Below are 19404 nucleotides of genomic sequence, written 5' to 3'. Positions count from 1 at the left end.
GTAGAGAAGCCCTGGGACATGGCCGTGTGCAGACATTCTCTATAGGTGCCTGTCTTTGTTGCTGGTGGGTGCTTCTGTCTCTCTCTGCACCTAAGTTCCAAAGGTGGTGTTTTGTGAGAGTTCATAATTAGGTTCAGCTTTCTTTCAGGTTACTGGATTAAATGTTACAGGCATTCTCCTTCGACTCCATTGTTAGCTGTAAGAGGATAAGTTTGGTGCCAACACTCCTACCTCCCTAACGCATCTTTCCCTCACCCACAGAGGATGCCTGTGGCATGGCATATGCAGACATTCTGCCTACTTGTTTGATCATGAAGGAGACTGACCGGGAGGCTGTAGCCACAGCGGTCCAAAGGGTTGCTGGGATGCTCCAGCGCCCAGACCAGCTGGACAAAGTGGAGCAGTACCGCAGGCGGGAGGCGCGCAAGAAGGCTTCTGTGGAGGCCAGGCTGAAGGTAAGGAGCCAGAGAGGTCGTGTAACCCTGCCCTATAGATAGGACAAAGCCATTTGCCTCAACTTTCTGATTCCTACTCGATATCATCGTGATCATTTCCCAAATTAGATGTTGTGGGAAGAGAGATTCTTACTTACCAGTTCCTCCAAACAATATATAGTAATATATCTACTGGGCATAGATTTACACAAAGGATTATGGAAATAAGAGAACCACTACAAGAGCAACCACTTTAATCATAGGTAGGAGTCCATCTAACGTTTTAGACCATCCATGGAGAATGACAGTGGCTTGTAGAATAAAACTTCTTCTGCAGAGCACTGCCAGAGTATTTTCTCTAAGCCATTTCAAAGTATGCAGCAGTAGTGGACCAGGTGCCAGGAATTCTGGTGGAAGAGAGCTAGACATGTTATAGGAATTGTCTGAATGAGCTGGGGTCTCAGCACTCAGGAGCTGGAGCCCAGGAACTTGAAGCTATAATAAGATTCTATTTAAAGAGTGTGTGTGTGGTTTTCTTTGGGGGGGGGGGCGGGCGTGTGGGAGCATAGCCTAGTGGAAGTGTGCTTGCCCCGCATGCACAAAGCCCTCAGTAACACATACACAGAAATAGCTGGAAGTGGCGTGTTGGCTCAAGTGGCAGAGCACTAGCTTTGAGCAAAAAGTGTCCAAGGAGCCAGGCGCAGTGGCTCACACCTGTGAGCTACTCGGGAGGCTGAGATCTGAGGATCAAGGTTCAAAGCCAGCCCGGGTATAAAAGGACTGAGACTCTTTATCTCCAGTTAACCTTTACCAAACGGGAAGTGGGGCTTGGCTCAAGGGCAGGTCGGTAGCCTTGAGCTGAAGAGGTCAGGGACAGCGCCCAGGCTGAGTTCAAGCCCTATGACCCACCAAAAAAAAAAAAAAAAAGGTGTCCAAGGACAAGGACAGCACCCAGGCTGAGTTCAAGCCTGGGAACATGGCCTCGTGGTAGAGTGCTGGCCTCTACCACCCTTGGTCTGACATCTGACTGCTTTAGAGACTTGCTCTATTAGCTTATTGTCAATAGGGACTTAGACATTTTGAGTGGTCATTATGCTCATAGCTAAACATTGCTCTTTTGTCTTGGTCCTGGGGCTTGAACTCTGGGCCTGGACACCGTTCCTGAGCTGTTCCGCTCAAGGCTACTTCCCTATCGCACTTCTCGTTTTCTAGTGATTAATTGGAAATAAGAGCGTCACATTCTTTAGGGCCCAGGCTGGCTTTGAACCACCATCCTCAGATCTCAGCCTCCTGAGTAGCTAGGATTTCAGGTGTGAGCCACTGCATCCTGCTATAGCTAAACATTTCTAATGCCACTCAGACTTCTGATGACAAGTGTTCCTTCTGAGAATGGTCCTGCCTGGGTTTTCCTAGCTTTCCATCTGCCTGGTACTACCTGTCTACCTGTGTAACTGCCTGGCACCATTCCTCTGTGGCCCTTCCCTCTGGCTGACATTTCTATTGATCTGGAATGGGTCTAAATGTCACATGTGGTGGTCAGTACAGTGCAGCCGTTGTCCTCCAGTCAAGTCTGATGTGGTTGAGTAGCAGGAGTCCCACTCCTGAGCTGATGGAATTTCCAGTGCGTTTCTTTACCTAATGAGTCTTGTTAGGGGCCTGAGACGGGCAGTGATGTGGGAAGGGTCCTTCTGGAGGTATTTTTTAGGGTGGCCTCAGACCTCCTCACATGCCCGTAATGGCATTCTGTATTGTCAAGCCATAAGGCTGGATGACAAGCGATGTGTTCTCACCAAAGCTTCAAAATGCGTCATTGTTCTGTTCTCAGGCGGCAGTGTCACTCCTTTCTTGTTCCTCACGCGGTTCTTGCTGAGCTTGTCCCTCCTGAGAGAGGTTTGCTCCTCAGTAAGCGCTCGGGCTGCCTCTGGCTCTGCTCCCCTGTGTGTATCTCCTTAGGCTGCGATCCAGTCCCAGCTGGATGGGGTGCGCACAGGCCTGAGCCAGCTCCACAGTGCACTGAACGACGTCAAGGATATCCAGCAGTCACTGGCTAATGTCAGCAAAGACTGGAGGCAGAGTATCAACACCATTGAGAGTCTCAAGGATGTGAAGGATGCCGTGGTACAGCACAGCCAGCTTGCCGCCGCTGTGGAGAACCTTAAGAACATCTTCTCAGGTAAAGGGCAGACAACAAGTCAGGTGACTTTGTGGCTTGCTGGAGTACTCACAAGGTGCCTTTCCACGTGTACACCAGCTTTCCTCCAGACGTGAGGAGCTGAGTCGTCAGGGGAGAGGCAGGCCTATGTGAAGAAGGTACTTCTTGAGCCTGACTTCTTTTCAAGTGGATGGGTAGCTTGATTTCTGCCTGATCGGTTATTTCCGTGTGAATGAATGTGGGTGGAAGTGATTAGTTAAGCAAGTGAGGCCCATTGGAGAAAATGTACTTCTGTGCCAGGACAGCTAGAGCAGTTAGCAGCGCCAGTGCTGATAGAAGGGAGTGGTGGCGAGGAGGCTGGGTCTTCCTGTGCCCAGGCAAGGAGTGGCAGCAGTGCACACCAGAAGGGCTGCATCTTAGAAGAGCCGCAGTTCTCAGGCTGCTCTCCCGAGCAGTGCAGTCAGAGAGCAGGTAGAGCAGGTGGGCAGGTCAGGCGTCTTGGTCTCAGGGTGACTGGAATAGAACTGGGAGAGGTTGTGAGGTCCTAATAAGTGAGTTGGTGAGATGCAGAAAGCTTCTCAGCCAGGAACAGCAGGCAGTTCTCTCCTGGTGTGTTGGTCCTCTAGGATGAGTCAGAAAGTGCTCTGTCCTCTTTAGTTCTTGGAGAAGGGTGCAGAAGACAGTGTTGGTTCTCTAAATGTTTGATTAGTTCACCAGTTATATCACTTGGTATACAGAGGTGGTTTTTTTGCTTTTTGGTTTTGGTTTTTTTTTTCCAGTCCTGGGGCTTGAACTCAGAATCTGGGCACTGCCGAGTTTCTTTTGTTCAAGGCTATCACTGAGCCACAGCATCACTTCTGGCCTTTTCTGTTTTATGTGGTACTGAGGAATCGAATCCAGGGCTTCATGCATGCTAGGCAAGCATTCTACCACTAAGCCAGCCCCAAAGTTAACAGGGAAATTTTTGACTACTGATTGTTTTCTTACTTGCCATGGGTCTTTCAGATTTTTTACTGTTTTATGGCTCAGTCTGGTAAGTTTTGTGTTTCTACATATTTATCTGTATTATCCAATTGGTTAGTGTTTCATTATGCTCTCTCAGTTGTATCCCACTTTCTCATTTTATTCATTAGAATCTAATTTTCTTAGTCCACCTAAGCTGAAGGTTTGTCAGTTTCATTTATCTTTGCACAAATTCAACCTTCATTGATTTTTATTTTCATTAAAAACTTTTTTTTTTGTTTCTTTCTGCTCTAATCCCTTTTATTATGTACTTCCTATTAGCTTAGGGTTTAGTTTCTTCTGTGAACGTGTTACGTTGTAAAGTAAGTTGCTGATTGGAGGTTTTTCATTTTATTTTATTTTATTTATTTTTGTCGGTTGTAGGACTTGAACTCTGGGCCGAGGGGCTGTCCCTGAGCTCTTCAGCTCAAGGCCACCACCCTACCCCTTGAGCCACAGTGCCACTTCTGGTTTTCTGGTGGTTAATTGGAGATAAGACTCTCTTAGACATCTTAGTGCCGGGCTGGCTTTGAACCGTGATCCTCAGATTTCAGCCTCCTGAGTAGCAAGGATTACAGGCGTGAGCCACTGTGCCTGGTGAGGTTTTTCATTTTAGTGGAGGTATTTCTAGATGCACACTTCTTTTTAACATTGGTCTTGTTGCTCCTATAAGTTTTCATAGGTTTAATTTTCATTTCCATTCTTGCCTAAGTATTTTTAGATTTGCTTTATGACCTTCTTTGTTTATTAAGAGTGCTGCTTACTCCTCCCCCCCCCTCCTTGCTGGTCCTGAACCTTGATCTCAGGTCCTAGGCACTGTCCCTGAGCCTCTTTGTGCTCAGTGCTAGCACTCTACCCCTTGAGCCACTTCCAGTTTTCTGGATGGTTTATGGCTTTCTCTATACCTTACTTCAGTTAGTTTAGACTGTTGTTTCAAAGTATTTTTGTAGGAAATCTACTGTCAGATCTTCCCAGGGGCAGTTCCCGTTGATTGACAAGTAAAGAATGACATTCTCTCTATAGCATTTCGAAACGTCTTAGAATATACAAAATGCAACTTCTAGATAGGAAATTGTTTACCTTACCCCAGCATCCCCCAAATAACAATTATAGGGTTTTCCTGAAGTATAAACCTATAAAGACAAAGAAACATTGTGTGTTTTCACATTGCTGGTGTGTGCCTTTTTTCTAGTGCCTGAAATTGTAAGAGAGACTCAGGACCTGATTGAGCAGGGGGCCCTCCTGCAGGCTCACCGGAAGCTGATGGACCTTGAGTGCTCCCGGGACGGCCTGCTGTGTGAGCAGTACCGCATGGACAGCGGGAACACGAGGGACATGGCCCTCATCCGAGGCTACTTTGGCAGCACGCAGGGGCTCTCTGATGAGCTAGCCAAGCAGCTGTGGATGGTGCTGCAGAGGTCGCTGGTCACCGTCCGCCGGGACCCCACCTTGCTGGTCTCAGTGGTCAGGATCATCGAGAGGGAGGAAAAAATCGACAGGAGAATTCTTGACCGAAAAAAGCAAACTGGGTTTGTGCCTCCTGGTAGGCCCAAAAACTGGAGGGAGAAAATGTTTGCCATCTTGGAGAGGACTGTGACCACGAGAATTGAGGGCACGCAAGCAGACACGAGGGAGTCTGACAAGATGTGGCTCGTACGCCATCTGGAGATCATCAGGAAGTACGTCCTGGATGACCTTGTTGTTGCCAAGAACATGATGGTGCAGTGCTTTCCTCCCCACTGTGAGATCTTCAAGAACCTCCTGAACATGTACCACCAGGCCCTGAGCACGCGCATGCAGGACCTTGCGTCAGAGGACCTTGAGGCCAACGAGATCGTGAGCCTCCTGACATGGGTCTTGAACACATATACCAGGTAGAGCCCCTCCACACCCAACACGGTCTGCCTAGGGGCCTTTGTAAAAGCATGCTGGCAGAGAGTTCCCAGACTGTCTCCTACGTTGGTTTGCATGGCACTCGTGGCTTTGCTTTCTAGGTGTGAAGGTCTTTCTGGCTGTTCACCTGTCCAACCTGAGATCCGTTGTCTCTGTTGTGGGTGCAGCCATGTTTGGGTGGGGTCTCTGTCCTCTGCATGGAAGCAGTGTGGGGCACCCAGGCATTGGGTTATGTTCTGTGCTGCTTGTATGTGTTCCTCCCTCACCTCAGTGCAGAAAGATAGGAAGTGCAAGGAAACGTCAGTCACGGGTGAAGATCACTGTTGCGCAGCTTTGCTGTAGGCAGCCCTTTGCCGTTTGAGCCTTGCTCCTTCCCACTAGGGTACCCTGTTCTGAGACCTCGACCTCATGGCATCTGTGTGAAGAGCCCCATGGGTCTCCATTTGATAGATGAGGAAGGCTGTACCACGGGTCATACTCCAGCTCCATGAACAGCAAGTGGGGAGCGGACTCAGAGCCAGACCTGGGCCTTCGCCCTGCTCTGTCCACTGGACTGTGGGTTTGCATTTATGGGACCGCACAGTGTGGTAGCACACTGTGAACATTTCCTCCCCTTGGGGCCTCTTTTGGTTTGGTTACCTGTGCTCTATCAGATTATACCCTGGAGAAGTGGGGCTGCTCACCGAGGGCATTGCAGTTCTTAGTGAAAAAATAACCTGAGCTAGATAGTAACAGGTAGTCTTTCCACACTCAAGATGTTGCCTTTCTGATGCACAGTGAACTAGTTATGAATAGAATGGTTAGGCTGGTGCTCTACCAGTTTGAGCCCTACCTCCAGACCATTGTTGTTTTAAGTACACATTTGGGAATGTCGTTTTTCTACCAGAAATACTGTATATCTTCGTGCTCTCCTCTGTACCCTTCCACTGACGAGTGATGTTAGCGGCAGTGGCTCCTGTTTCCACGTGACTGGCTCATTGTCTTCTGAGGGAAGCACAACCGTTTAGTACCTCCTGTTTGCTAGGCTCTGTTCTTATCTGTGAAAATGTAGTAAGCTGGAGAAATAGGTCTTACCTTTGTAGCTTCTGTGCTGCATTTGAGCCCTGGCTTTTGCAGCTCGTATAATAGTATGAGGTCAAGTTGAGGTGACTTGAATGGCCATAGCTGTCAGGAGAGGTGACATTACAGAGGACCCATGGCAATGTTAGGTCTCTGGGCAGCGTGTATGCATGCCAGATTGAATCCATGGACTCGCCTGAGAATGTCTCTGTGTCCCCTCTGGTTTGTCACTCACACCTGGTTTTCATGGTAGTGCGGAGATGATGGGGAATGTGGAATTGGCCCCAGAAGTGGATGTCAGTGCCCTGGAACCACTTCTCTCTCCAAAGGTGGTCTCTGAGCTGCTCGACACATACATGTCAACGCTTACTGTGAGTAGAGCTGTGTTGCAGACCTAGGACTGTTTTGGTGGTTGTATGGTGATGGGACAGCTGTGGATGGGCTGTCTCTAAAGTCTCAGCACACCCACTTTTAATTAGAGGAAGGTACCAACTCTGGCCTAGGTCTGGGGGGTCCATTTTACAGACATGAGACTCTCCTGTGCTGGGAGGGGTCAGCCAGCACTGCTCGTCTGGCTGATGAGAACTCTTGTGTCCAGGCTGCACATGGTGTTACTGCCAGTTTCTTAGTCTCAGTGGTGTGGGGTGGTAATTAGGGGCTAAGAGAGCAGCAACCTGTGTGCAGTATAACCAGGCGGTCTCACTGAGGTTGGGGGTCGGGTTATCCCTGAGTGTTAAGGTAGCCTTTGAGTCTGGAGGAGCTCTGGGTGATTAGAAGCTAGAGCCCTAGCTCCCATTGGTCCTTCCTCACAGTGTTGCCCACAGGTCTTCTGCCTCATTCTCCTCCTTATCTGCAGTGAGGATGAATGGAGCAGGCACTGCCCAGTACCAAGCTGCTCCCAGATGTCCACTCCAGCCCAGGGGCCCTGGTCATTCTGCATGGGAGCAGTAGTTGCTGAGAGGCAGGCACCACGTCTGATGTGCTCAGCTGCGCCCTCTGTAGGGAGAATGTTAGGCAGGCATAACTCAGAGCCTGCTCTTCCCTTCCTTCTCCATGATGCCAAACCTCCAGTCCAACATCATTGCCTGGCTGCGGAAAGCACTAGAAACGGACAAAAAGGACTGGAGCAAAGAGACAGAGCCAGAAGCTGACCAGGATGGTTACTACCAGACAACACTTCCTGCCATCGTTTTCCAGGTACCAGCTGCGGAGTCCCCTCTCCTGGGTGGGTAGTGACAGAAAAAGTCAGTTCTGAGCAGACAGAAAAAGTACCATGATTTTCACTTACATAATACAGTAAGATGTCAAGAGGTCTTCCTCCCCCTCCCTCCGTCTTTTTCTTTCTGAAACAGCAAGACTGTTATCCAGTGTCACTTTAGACTTCTTAGACATTCACTCTGGGTCTGAACTGGAAACTAATTTAAATGCTGGTCATGTGTGGTGTCCCCATTCCAACTCTCCCATGGCAGTAAATGTCCAAGGTTTGTCCGTGGAATGCTGTGTAGCTCATTGTTACTGGGTGACCTCAGTGGAGTCTTGTATCATTTTTAAAGTACTCTCTCACTTTCAGTCATTGTACTGGTGTTAAACCCATGTGCGTTCTTACCACTAACTTACTGTTTGGTGCCCTGCCCTTCTTGTGTCCTTGCACCTCTGTTTCCTTTCTTGCTTTGTGTCTCATCTCCTCAGTGAGGAGCAGTTGTGGGTGTTTTGCCTCTAGGAGGCCTTGGGGATGGGGAGGACCCTCACCTTTTCTCACTTCTGAGATGCCAGGAATGGCCCGAGCTTGGGGAGCCTTTGGTGCCTGTCAGAGTCCAGCTGCCGCAGCTTCATCACATCCCTCGTAGTTATGAGAGGTCCACATTCTACATCCCTTTAAAGTGGCAGAACAAGAGCTGCTTTGTAGAGGAGACTTGGGGCTACGGTCTCTGGTGTTACCCAGCCCCTCCCACCCCATGACCAGGTCCCCAGACATTGGCCTTTAGTTTTCAGCCCTTCCTTTTTTTAATCCCCTTTGGATTTGCATTGTCACAGCTTCCAGGTGGGATTCTGCTATTGGGGAATGTGCTCTCTGCTCCTGTAGTTTGTCAGAAGTCTTAAGTTCTCCAATGTTTAGATGTTTGAACAGAATCTTCAAGTTGCTGCTCAGATAAGTGAAGATTTGAAGACAAAGGTACTGGTTTTGTGTCTTCAGCAAATGAATTCCTTCCTAAGTAGGTATGTATTTTTGCCAGTGTACTAATTTTGAAATTATGTTTTTAAAAATTCAGAGCAGGGCCTGGGAGTTTAGCCCTCTAGTGGCAGAGTGCTTGCCTAGCATGAACAAAAATCTGGGTTCGATTCTTTGGATACCACATATGCATAGAAAAAGCCAGAAATGGTGCTGTGGCTCAAGTGATAGAGTTCTAGCCTTGAGAAAGCCCAAGAACTGGCAAGAAAAGAAAAAAAAAATGGAAAGCAAGGGCCAGGAGTGTGGCCTAGTGGTAGAGTACTTGCCAAGCATGCATGAAGCCTTGGGTTTGATTCCTCAGTACCATATACACAGAAAAAGGCAGAAGAGGTGCTGTGGCTCAAGTGGTAGAGTGCTAGCCTTGAGGAAGCTCAAGGATAGTGCCTAGGCCTTGAGTTAAAGCCCCAGGACTGGCCCAAAAAAAAAAAAAAAGGAAAGAAAAAGAAAGAAAATTAAATGAAGGTTCATCCCTGCGGAGTATGGTGGTATATACCTATAATCCAGCACTTAAGGAGGTTAAGGCAAAGGATTATACAGTTGAGGCCCACCTATACTGTATAAAGAGACCGTGTCTCAAAAAAGAGAAAAACCAAGGGGCTGGGAGTGTGGCCTAGTGGTAGAGTGCTTGCCTAGCATGCATGAAGACCTGGGTTCGATTCCTCATTACCACATACACAGAAAAAAAGCCAGAAATGGTGCTGTGGCTCAAGTGGTAGAGCTCTAGCCTTGAGAAAGTCCAAGGACAGTGCTCAAGCCCTGAGCTCAAGCTTGGGACTGGCAAAAAAAAAAAAAAGAAAAAAAAAGTCATAGCCTTCAATTGCCCAAACTCTCATGGAGATGCTCTTCTGCCCCAGAATGTATTTGAGAATCTCCATAATACATTTGAAAGGACAGTAGGGGACATCTAGTTGTTTGGTTTATTGATGTTCCAAGAGTCAGTATTATGTTTTTACTTAATTTCTTTATAATAATTTTGTAAAGGGATATTTTACCTAACTTTTTGGTAACATTTCTAAAACTGCTGTGTGTGTGTGTGTGTGTGTAGAGGTAAATTATACATGAGCTAAGATAATACTTGTAGCCAGATTTCAATGGCTTATGTCTGTAATCAGGAGACTGAGATCTGAGGATTGTGGTTTGAAGCCAGCCCCTCGAGTTTAAGTCCCAGGATGGCAAGAAAACCCCAAAAGATACTACTTTTCCTGTTTTGTTTTGTTTTGTTTTTTTTGCCAGTCTTGGAGCTTGAACTCAGGGCCTGGGCATTGTTCTTGGAATTTCTCAAGGCTAGGACTCTACCACTTGAGCCACAGCACCACTTCTGGCCTTTTCTGTGTATGTGGTACCAAGGAACCGAACCCATAGCTTCATGCATGTTAGGCAAGCATTCTACCGCTAGACCACACTCCCGGCCCCTTATTAGCTTTTAAGACAGTCAGCTTCCTGTTCTCCATGCCAAGGGGTTTGATGCCCAGTGGTGGTGGTATGAGTTTCCTGTCAACCTGGTGCTGGAGGCAGCTGTTGGTGTGGTTGCAGATACAAGGATGAGGCCCAGCTGTATAAAGAAGAGCACCTGAGGAACCGGCAGCACCCTCACTGCTACGTGCAGTACATGATCGCCATTATCAACAACTGCCAGACCTTCAAGTGAGTGGGCGTGGGGTCACCGACGGCAGACTGCATGCAGCTGCCTCCCTGACCCTGAGATGTTCTCTTGCAGAGAATCCATCATCAGCTTGAAAAGAAAGTACTTAAAAAATGAAACCGAGGAGGGTGTATATGTGAGCCAGCCAAGCATGGATGGGACTCTAGACGCCATCGCCAAGGAGGGCTGCAGCAGCCTGCTGGAGGAGGTCTTTCTGGACTTGGAGGTGGGCCTGGCTCCCCTCCGCGGCCTGTCTCACAGCCCCATCGCTGTACCCTAAGGTTCCCATTCTGCCCTTCAGGGTGCACTGTCACCTGTCCATGTGACTGTTGCACCTAAGCTGCTCTATGTCCTCAAGTCTGTCTACTGTGCATGGCACAGAGCCCTTCCTAGACCTAGCGTGGAAGAGGTTCTCAGTAAATACTCTGCATCCACCTGTGTGGTGTGCCTGACTGAAGACACATGCCCCACACTGTAAACACAGTCCACTCACGCAAGCAGAAATCAACAACACAATGAGTTTTACTTGTCCAAAAGGCATAACACACTCCAGAGTAGAGCCTACCTTAGAGTTCGGAGATGGCTTGGCACTATTTAGATGCCTTTGTAGAAGCCAACATGTATTTAAAAAAATATATCATGGGTGTGCTCAAAAGGAAGCATTTAGGAAGTGATTGTTGTACTTTGTTAAGAGTGGAAAGTTGGAGGTGTCCCTGCCAAGGGAATATCATACTTGATGCTCTCTCCAAAGTGGCTTAAAGAAGGGGATGCTTGCCCATATTTAAAAATAGTATTAAAAAATAGAAGGCATGAATGACTTCCACTTGGGAAAAGAAAGATCATTGTCTAGACATTTGTATGCATATGTTTATGTGTGTGTGCGTGTGTATTTTTTTTTTTTTTTTTTTGGTGGGTCATGGGGCTTGAACTTGGCCTGGGCGCTGTCCCTGAGTTCTTCAGCTCAAGGCTACCACCCTACCCTGAGCAAAGGCCCACTTCCTGTTTTCTACAGGTTAATTGGAGATAAGAGTTCAGGTCCTTTTGTGCCCGGGCTGGCTTTGAACCTTGATCCTCAGATCTCAGCCTCCTGAGTGGCTAGGATGACAGGCGTGAGCCACTGTGCCTGGCTGAGAAGCACATATTAATACTGTTACTGTGTGAGTGTGTGTGTGTGTGTGTGTGTGTGTGCACACGCCAGGCTGAGTTGAGAGCATGAGTGCTGTCCCTTAGCTTTTTCCCTTAAGGCTGACACTGTACCACTTGAGCCTTAGCTTCACTGCTGGTTTTTGGTGGTTAATTGGAGATAAGAGTCTGATCGACTTTTCTCCTGCACTGGCGTGTCACAGTTGGATTTTCAGGTCTCGGCCCCTTCAAGAGCTGAGATGACAGTGAGAGCCTCAGTGCTCATGCACTGATGTTAGCTTGCACTTTGCAGAATTGCAGGGCTTGGTCTGGTTTTGCGTTTTGTTTTGTGATGCTAGAGGTTGAGCCCAGAGCCTTACATTTGTACTGTGGAACCATAGCTCCAGCCTGATGATCTATTGTGTACCAGAACCACTCAGCTGCCTCCCTGAGCTTCAGAAGTTTCTTGTGGAGAATGTGTCCTCTCATTGCCTGTGTGCTATTTAGAGGTTTGGGGGGGGGGTAAGTAGTTAGGAAGTATTTACCAGTTTTCATTTACATACTTGCTGAGTGAGGAATTCCACTTTAAGAAATTTCATATGAAAAATATATAAAGTCACCACAGTACTATTTGTAATTGTAAAATATGAAGAATATTTAAATGTCCCAATGCTCATAAGATCTGGGTAAGTAAATTATGAAAGTAACATATCTAACTTCTTATCGTCTTGTGACACCTCACAAAGATGATGGAAGGCGGCACAGCACTTGTGTAGTGGAAAACTCATTGTGTGGTGAGCATATGGCGGTTACAGTCAGACATCTCTGTGACACAAAGTCAAGTCGAAGCTCTGCCCGCTCCCAGGTGGTTGTGACTGGTGCAGGTTATGTGAGGCGGCCATTTCTGCGATCTCTTTGTATTTTCCAGCAACATCTGAGTGAGCTGATGACAAAGAAGTGGTTGTCGGGGTCAAATGCTGTGGACATCATCTGTGTAACTGTAGAGGACTATTTCAATGATTTTGCTAAAATCAAAAAGCCATATAAAAAGGTGAGTATATGGGCTAGGCTACCTTTGATCTGGTTTTTGTTTCTTCTTTTTGTTTTTGGCTTGAACTCAGGGCCTAGGCACTGTCCTTAGACATGTTTTGCTCAAGGCTAGCACTCTGCCACTTGAGTCACAGCACCATTTATGGCTTTCACCGTGTATGTGGTACTGAGGAATTGAACCCAGGGCTTCATGCGTGCTCCTCGAGCACTCTACCACTAGGCTATGCTCCTTGCCCTCTATCTGGTTTATTTACTTTTTTTGGCTAGTTGTAGGGCTTGGACTCCGGGCCTGGGCACTGTTCCTGGGCCTCTTCAGGTTCAAGACTAGCATTTGAACCGCAGTTCCACTTCCAGCTTTTGGGTGGTTAACTGGCTGGCTTCAAACTGTGATCCTCAGCTCTCAGCCTCCTGAGTAGCTAATAGGTATGAGCCACTGGTGCCTGGCGTCTGTCTGGTTTAAAGTTCAGTGTCTGTCAAGTTAGCTCACTGGTTGTGATCGCCGGTGCTGGGGAGTTAGGTGGTATTGATGTTCCCATGATCAAAAGATGGCAGGCTTGAGTGAAGATGAATATTTACTTGAGCCCCTCCCAGAACTCCGTACAGCCTCCACTGTGAGGCGGGAACACTTGCAAAGCCCACTGCCCCACCATAGGCCCCTAGAAGGGGCATGTGCGGGGAGTGTGAGGGTAGTGAGAAACAGCAGTCCCTCCCTCTCTGGACCCCATGGGCTCCTCCTGACTTCTCCCAGTAGAGGCCAGGGATGGCCTGATTGATTGGGTACTGAAGGCTAGCTGGGAACCAGGGAGTCGTAAGAACTGGGATCAGCTATTCAGCTCATAGTGCCTGTGTAGGAGTCCAACATAGCAGAAACTGTACATCAGGGGGTATCGGTCTTGTGACAGCTTGTATTGTCGTCACCGTAGCACACTCCCAAGACGGTCAGGCACTCTGCTGAGCTGGCCTTTCCTTCTTCACTGTTTATTTCCTCTTATGTGACAGAAGGCAATCAGGAATATGTCTTCAGCTGTTTGAGATAGTACAGGGCTATCCTTAGTCCTCAGGGCTGGCTTCCCTTTTTGCTTTCTGACATTTGACACAAAGCAAAAACAGCTTCCTTTAAAGAAAGGATCATTGCTGTAATGTTTTTCGTTGTTGTTGTTGTGGGACTTGAACTCTGGGCCTGGGCACTGTCCCTGAGCTCTTCAGCTCAAGATAGCACTCTACCCCTTGAGCCACAATGCTACTTCCAGTTTTCTCATGGTTAATTGGAGAGAAGAATCTCATGGACTTTTGTGCCTGGGGCTGGCTTTAAACCTGATCCTCAGATCTCAGCCTCCTGAGTAGCTAGGATTACAGGCATGAGCCACCAGCGCTCAGCTGCTGTAAGGTTTTTTTTATTATTATTATTATAATTAGTAAAAGGGTTACATGATATTTGCCAGATAGAAGGTGCATTAATTCACATACATTGATACCCTTTCACATGGCTTGGTACCCATTTCCCTCCCCCCCCCACACCCCCCACCCGTCTTGGTTTTCCCCCCTTCCCTATCAAATTGCTGTAAGGCTTTGATAAACATTTTTCCTCTAGTTTTGGAAGAGCTTTTTATTGACATATACATGAACTATGGGTGTAAGCCAGTGGTGCTCAGCTTTCCTGTTTTTCAGTGGCCGGTGATCAGGATTCAAATGACCTCATGGACTGATTTCTTTGACATTATCTGGGAAATTTTGTCATTAGAATTATATGTCCTGGGCTGGGAGTGTGGCCTAGGGGTAGAGTGCTTGCCCAGAATGCACGAAGCCCTGGGTTTTATTCCTTGCTACCACATCACAGAAAAAGCCAGAAGTGGTACTGTGGCTCAGGTGGTAGAGCTCTAGCCTTGAGAAAGCTTGAGGACAGTGCTTAGGCCCTGAGTTCAAGCCAAACCCCAGGAATGGTGCACACACACACACACACACACACACACACACACAAGTGGGGTGGGAGTTTGGCCTAGTGGTAGAGTGCTTGCCTAGCATGTATGAAGACCGGGGTTCGATTCTTGAGTACCACATATACATAGAAAAAGCCAGAAGTGGTGCTGTGGCTCAAGTGATAGAGCTCTAACCTTGAGAAAGCCCAAGGACAGCACTCAGGCCCTGAGTTCAAGCCCCAGGACTGGCAAAAAAAAAAAAAGAATTGTATGTCTCCTTGGAAGTCTGGTAGAACTCTGTGGGCCACTGTGTTGTATGTGAGCATTCTGAACGTTAATGTAGTTTGTATGTGCCCTGGGACATGTGTGCGTGTGTGTTTCGGAGGGGGCAGTATTAAGGTTTGAACTCAGTAGGCTTGCCAGGCAAATTCTTGTCCACTTGAGTCCTTTCTTTCTTGTTAAATCAGTTTTGTTCATTTTCGTTTTCTAGGACCTTGTGGTTGTACTCACCACATTAGCTTCATTTCTAGTGTTCCCGATGTCCTTTCTACTCTCTTCACCAGCTTAATATCCAAGTGCACAGACAGTGTAAAGATTTAATACACTGAGTAATTGTCAGCTGACTGCCTGGGCAATTAGCATCCAGGTCAAGATGCTATCATGGCTGTTGTTTCCTGTTAGTGCCTAGCTTCCATGACAACCTAGTTCTTCCTTTTTGTGTGTGATTGTTTACCTATGTGTGTATCCTTGAAAATAAAGCAGTGTTGCTAGCTTTGAACTGTTTCATAGGTCAGGTTGTTCCATATCCTGTCTTGGTCTGATTTTAGCTCAGGCCAGGTAAGGGAACTGTGGCAGATTTTCTTTCTGTTGATAGTAGTGGGTCTCCCCATCCCCTTCTCACAGACAGCATGTCTGGGTTACCCCAGATAAGCTCTATCCCCAGTTAGTAATGCCTTCTTGCATGTGGTGTAGCTTTTCAGGAAGAGGCTTCCTGTCTCCATGTCACGGTGCCTGTTCTGGGTCTCAGCAGCACGGGCACCTTGTTTATTGGTCACTAGTAATGTCTGGTTTTTTGTTTTGGTTTGTTTTTTGTTTTTTGCCAGTTCTGGGGCTTGAACTGAACACTGTCCTTCTGGCTTTTTCTATGTATGTGGTACAGAGGAATTGAACCCGGGTCTTTGTGCATGCTTGGCAAGCACTCTACCACTAGGTCAAACTCCTGGCCTGATTTTTTTTTTTAACTGAAAATTCTCTCATTATTAAAGGGCCTGGCACCCTTAAGCTGACTGGTCATTTGTAAATTTTCTTTCTCTGGGGACATCATGGTTTCCCACATCTCTATCCTAGACTGTCTCTGTTATTTTTGCTTTACTTTTTACGCCGTTTTGTGTGTGTGTTCTAGAATGAGTTCCCGTTTCTTCCCTGACAGCATGTGTTTTAGATACCCTTCTACTCTACATATCTAGAACATAGGCTGTCATGTCTTCCTAGAAGTAGGGAAGCCCTGACCCTGGTTCCTGAAGAGGGGACTGTATGTGGAGGCGGGGCTCCAGGCCTGCCCCTGAGCAGCTGCCTGCGTTTCTCCACAGAGGATGATGGCCGAGGCCCACCGGCGGGTGGTGGTGGAATACCTGCGGGCTATCATGCAGAAGCGCATCTCATTCCGGAGTGCTGAGGAGCGCAAGGAGGGTGCAGAGAAGATGGTCAGGGAGGCAGAGCAGCTCCGCTTCCTGTTCCGAAAGCTAGCGTCCGTGAGTACCAGTGTAGCGGACAGCCACAGCAGGGCGGCTGCCATCCCGTGGCTTGGATTTGGTCGCTGTGTTGGTATCTAGGCTAGTGAGTGGAAACCAGTCACACCAGGCTGTCTGAAAGAAGGTGTGGGTCCCGACGTTTGGTTTGAATCTCCACAAGGTTAATGGGTAGAGTGGAGCTCCCACTTTCCTGGAGGCGTTGCCTCGCCTTGTGGTGTGATGGTTCCCTTCTGTTCTCCGCCCTTGTCCTGTAGGCCGCTGGTTACCACCACCAGCCCGGTGCCATGTTCTAGACAGGACTAGGGGCTTCCTTCCCTGGCTGATGGGCAAATCCCTGCAAGCAGTTGGTCCCCTTCCCTTCTTCAGCATGAGTCTTGAACCGTTCGCATAGTGGCTGGCCAGATAAGGGATTTAAATGTGTTGGTATCAAGCTGGGAGTGTTAGTATCACTCGGGAGCGAGCGGTAAAGCCAAGAGCTTCCTTGTCCTGCCGTTGTTTTCCAGGGATTCGGTGAAGACGTAGACGGGCACTGTGACACAATTGTTGCCGTAGCAGAGGTTATTAAGCTCACAGACCCATCTCTGCTCTATCTAGAAGTCTCAACTCTGGTCAGCAAATACCCAGACATCAGGTAATGGATGAACATCTACCCACTTGAGCTGGTCGTTGCTTCCCCGATTTGGAAGACTAGCTGTGTGCAGCAGGTCAGCATTTGGCTTAACCCCACCTAATGCTTTTAGGGCCTGTTCCAGGTAGACTGTGAGGCTGGTACTAAGCAAAAACGGGGTACGTGGGGTGCCTGCTTTGATGGGTGGAAGTACCCGGTACAGATCGCCTAAGGGAGCTACACCCTGTGATGCTTGTGCAAGAACTCATAGGTCCTTTCCTGTGTGTGGTCATGACAGCCACGTGAGCAGTCTCTGGAGGAAGGAAGGAAGGAAGGAAGGAAGGAAGGAAGGAAGGAAGGAAGGAAGGAAGGAAGGAAGGAAGGAAGGCCTGCTCCTGTAGTGCCACTCCTGACCCAGCTAGGCCCAGCCCCTGTGACCCTGAAACACCCTTCCCATGGGCCAAGTGTGGCTTCGCTGCCTTGTTTGCACTAGGGTGATATGAGAAGAGCTGTGATGCTGTGTCCTTCAGGGTTTTCCCTGAATCCAAGAGGGGTTTTTTTCTTTTTCTTGGCAGTTGTGGGATTTGGAGTCAGGGCAGACTCTGTGCTACTTGAGGCACTCCCTGTCCCTAAGCATGTGCCCTTTCTTCATCATTCTAAAGAGTTTTAAGAGCGGTATTTAGAAAGCCTGTTCTTAAGGGTAGAAAGAAAGCCATAGAATGTGAAGCCTTGAGCCAGTTGCAGTGGCTCACGCCTGTCGTCCTAGCTACTCTGGAGGCTGAGATCTGAGGATCAAGGTTCAAAGCCAGCAGAGGCACAAAAGGACCTGAGATTCTTATCTCCAATTAACCTCTAGAAAATGGGAAGTGGGGCTTGGCTCAAGGGTAGCGTGGTAACCTTGAGCTGAAGAGCTCAGGGACAGACAGCTCCCAGGCCAAGTTCAGGCCCCACAACCCACAAAAAAAGAAAGACAGACAGACCAGCCTTGGGCTTCGCTCCTCTTTTATTTTTTTTATTGTAATTAATAGAGGGGTTACATTCTATCCACCAGATAGAAGGTACATTACTTCACACACATTAATACCCTTTCTCATGACATGGTCCCCATTTCCCTCCCCCTTCTCCCCCCTTAACTCCTCTTAAGAAGGAAGACATGCCCTTTGCCTGCAGTTCTCAGCACCTTGCCCCTGGGTATGGCCCGTGGGGATTGTGGAGCCGTGGAGCGCGAGAGGGAACTGAGAAGCGTGGGACTAGGGACAGACTGACCCGTGCTCTCTTGCAGAGATGATCACATTGGAGCACTGCTGACTGTGCGAGGGGATGCCAGCCGGGACATGAAACAGACCATCATGGAGACCCTGGAGCAAGGCCCCACGCAGGCGAGCCCCAGCTACGTGCCCATCTTCAAAGAGATTGCTGTGCCCAGTCTGAATGTGGCAAAGCTCCTGAAGTAGCTTTGTCCTCTGCATGCTTCATGTCTTCATTTCAGAAATGCATTAAAGAAAGTCGTTCTCCAGGAGCACTGGTTGGTGTTCGTCACAGGTGCAAATTGTGGGTAGCACAAGGTGCTGTGGTGTGCAGGTGGCTGGGGGGGGGGGGGGTTGGAGGGGGGGGATGCTTAGTTCTGTGGGTTTTCTCACCCTGTGGGGAAAGTGCTTTGGGAAGACTTTTTTTTTTTTTAAACTCAGGGCCTGGGTGCTGTGCCTGAGCTCTTTTGCTCAAGGCTAGTGCTCTACCACTTTGAGGCACAGCTCCACTTCTGGTTTTCTGGTAGTTAATTGGAGATAATAATCTCACAGAGACTTGTCTGCCCAGGCTGGCTCTGAGCCGTGATCTCAGCCTCCTGAGTAGCCAGAACTACAGGTGTGAACCACTGGTGCCAAGCTTGTGAAGACTTTTAAGCTGTGAAACCCTTTTCAGTTGCTTGTTGTTACAGTTGTGACATCCTCTGATCTTCCCTGTTCAGGTCTTTCTCCTCCTCTCTGCCTGATTTGATTTGTACATTTCAGAACTCTGTCACCTCATTTAAGGGAAACAAAGCCAGGCAATTCCTTGTTGCCAGCAGTAAGGTCCCTGAGGGTGGTGGAGATGCCGCTGTGCCCAGACACTGTAGGAGGGTGTCGGCTGCACAGCTGCCTAGCAGCTGTTATAAGCAGGACTCTCTCCCTGCCTTTCCAAGTGTTCCTAGACCAACTCCTAAGTTCTCCTGATGAAGGAGAAACTCGCCTGGAACCAGAGGAGAACCACACACAGGGTGGGAGCAGCCACATCAGCTGTACCTGCAGGACAAGACATACCATGCATGTCGATTTTGGCAAAGGTATATGGGGTATTTGGAGTATTTGGAGTACATTTCCCTATCTGTGTGTCATGTGTGTTTGCAATACAGAGTCCCCCAAGTTCCCGTTCCCTAATTTAGCTGTCCTTTAGCAGTGCCATGTTTTGTACATTAATCATTAATTTTAAGCTAATTAAGAGTACTACACCAGGGGCCGGCTACACCAAAGGCTGGTATCTGCTTCCTGCACCAGAGCTTATGGTTGCTT

The 19404-nt window shown here is 48.3% G+C and overlaps 1 protein-coding gene across 1 annotated transcript; it reads left to right on the top strand.

The window, feature by feature from the left end:
- Positions 1–261: 261 nt before the first annotated feature.
- Positions 262–18377, top strand: Exoc3 (exocyst complex component 3). The gene is made up of 12 exons (XM_090332170.1): positions 262–455; positions 2388–2607; positions 4781–5462; positions 6794–6911; positions 7612–7737; positions 8657–8757; positions 10304–10414; positions 10488–10638; positions 12463–12585; positions 16090–16251; positions 16755–16882; positions 18141–18377. Exons 1-12 carry the CDS (start codon positions 276–278, stop codon positions 18310–18312), a joined length of 2274 nt encoding a protein of 757 aa, XP_090188296.1. The 5' UTR covers positions 262–275; the 3' UTR covers positions 18313–18377.
- The last annotated feature ends 1027 nt before the right edge of the window (positions 18378–19404 follow it).

This window comes from Megascapheus bottae, chromosome 4, assembly GCF_031878675.1.
Source record: "Megascapheus bottae isolate mThoBot1 chromosome 4, mThoBot2.hap1, whole genome shotgun sequence".
Taxonomy (NCBI): Eukaryota; Metazoa; Chordata; class Mammalia; order Rodentia; family Geomyidae; genus Megascapheus; species Megascapheus bottae.
The sequence above is the reverse complement of the archived record's forward strand: the minus strand, read 5'-3'. Positions and strand labels throughout refer to the sequence as shown.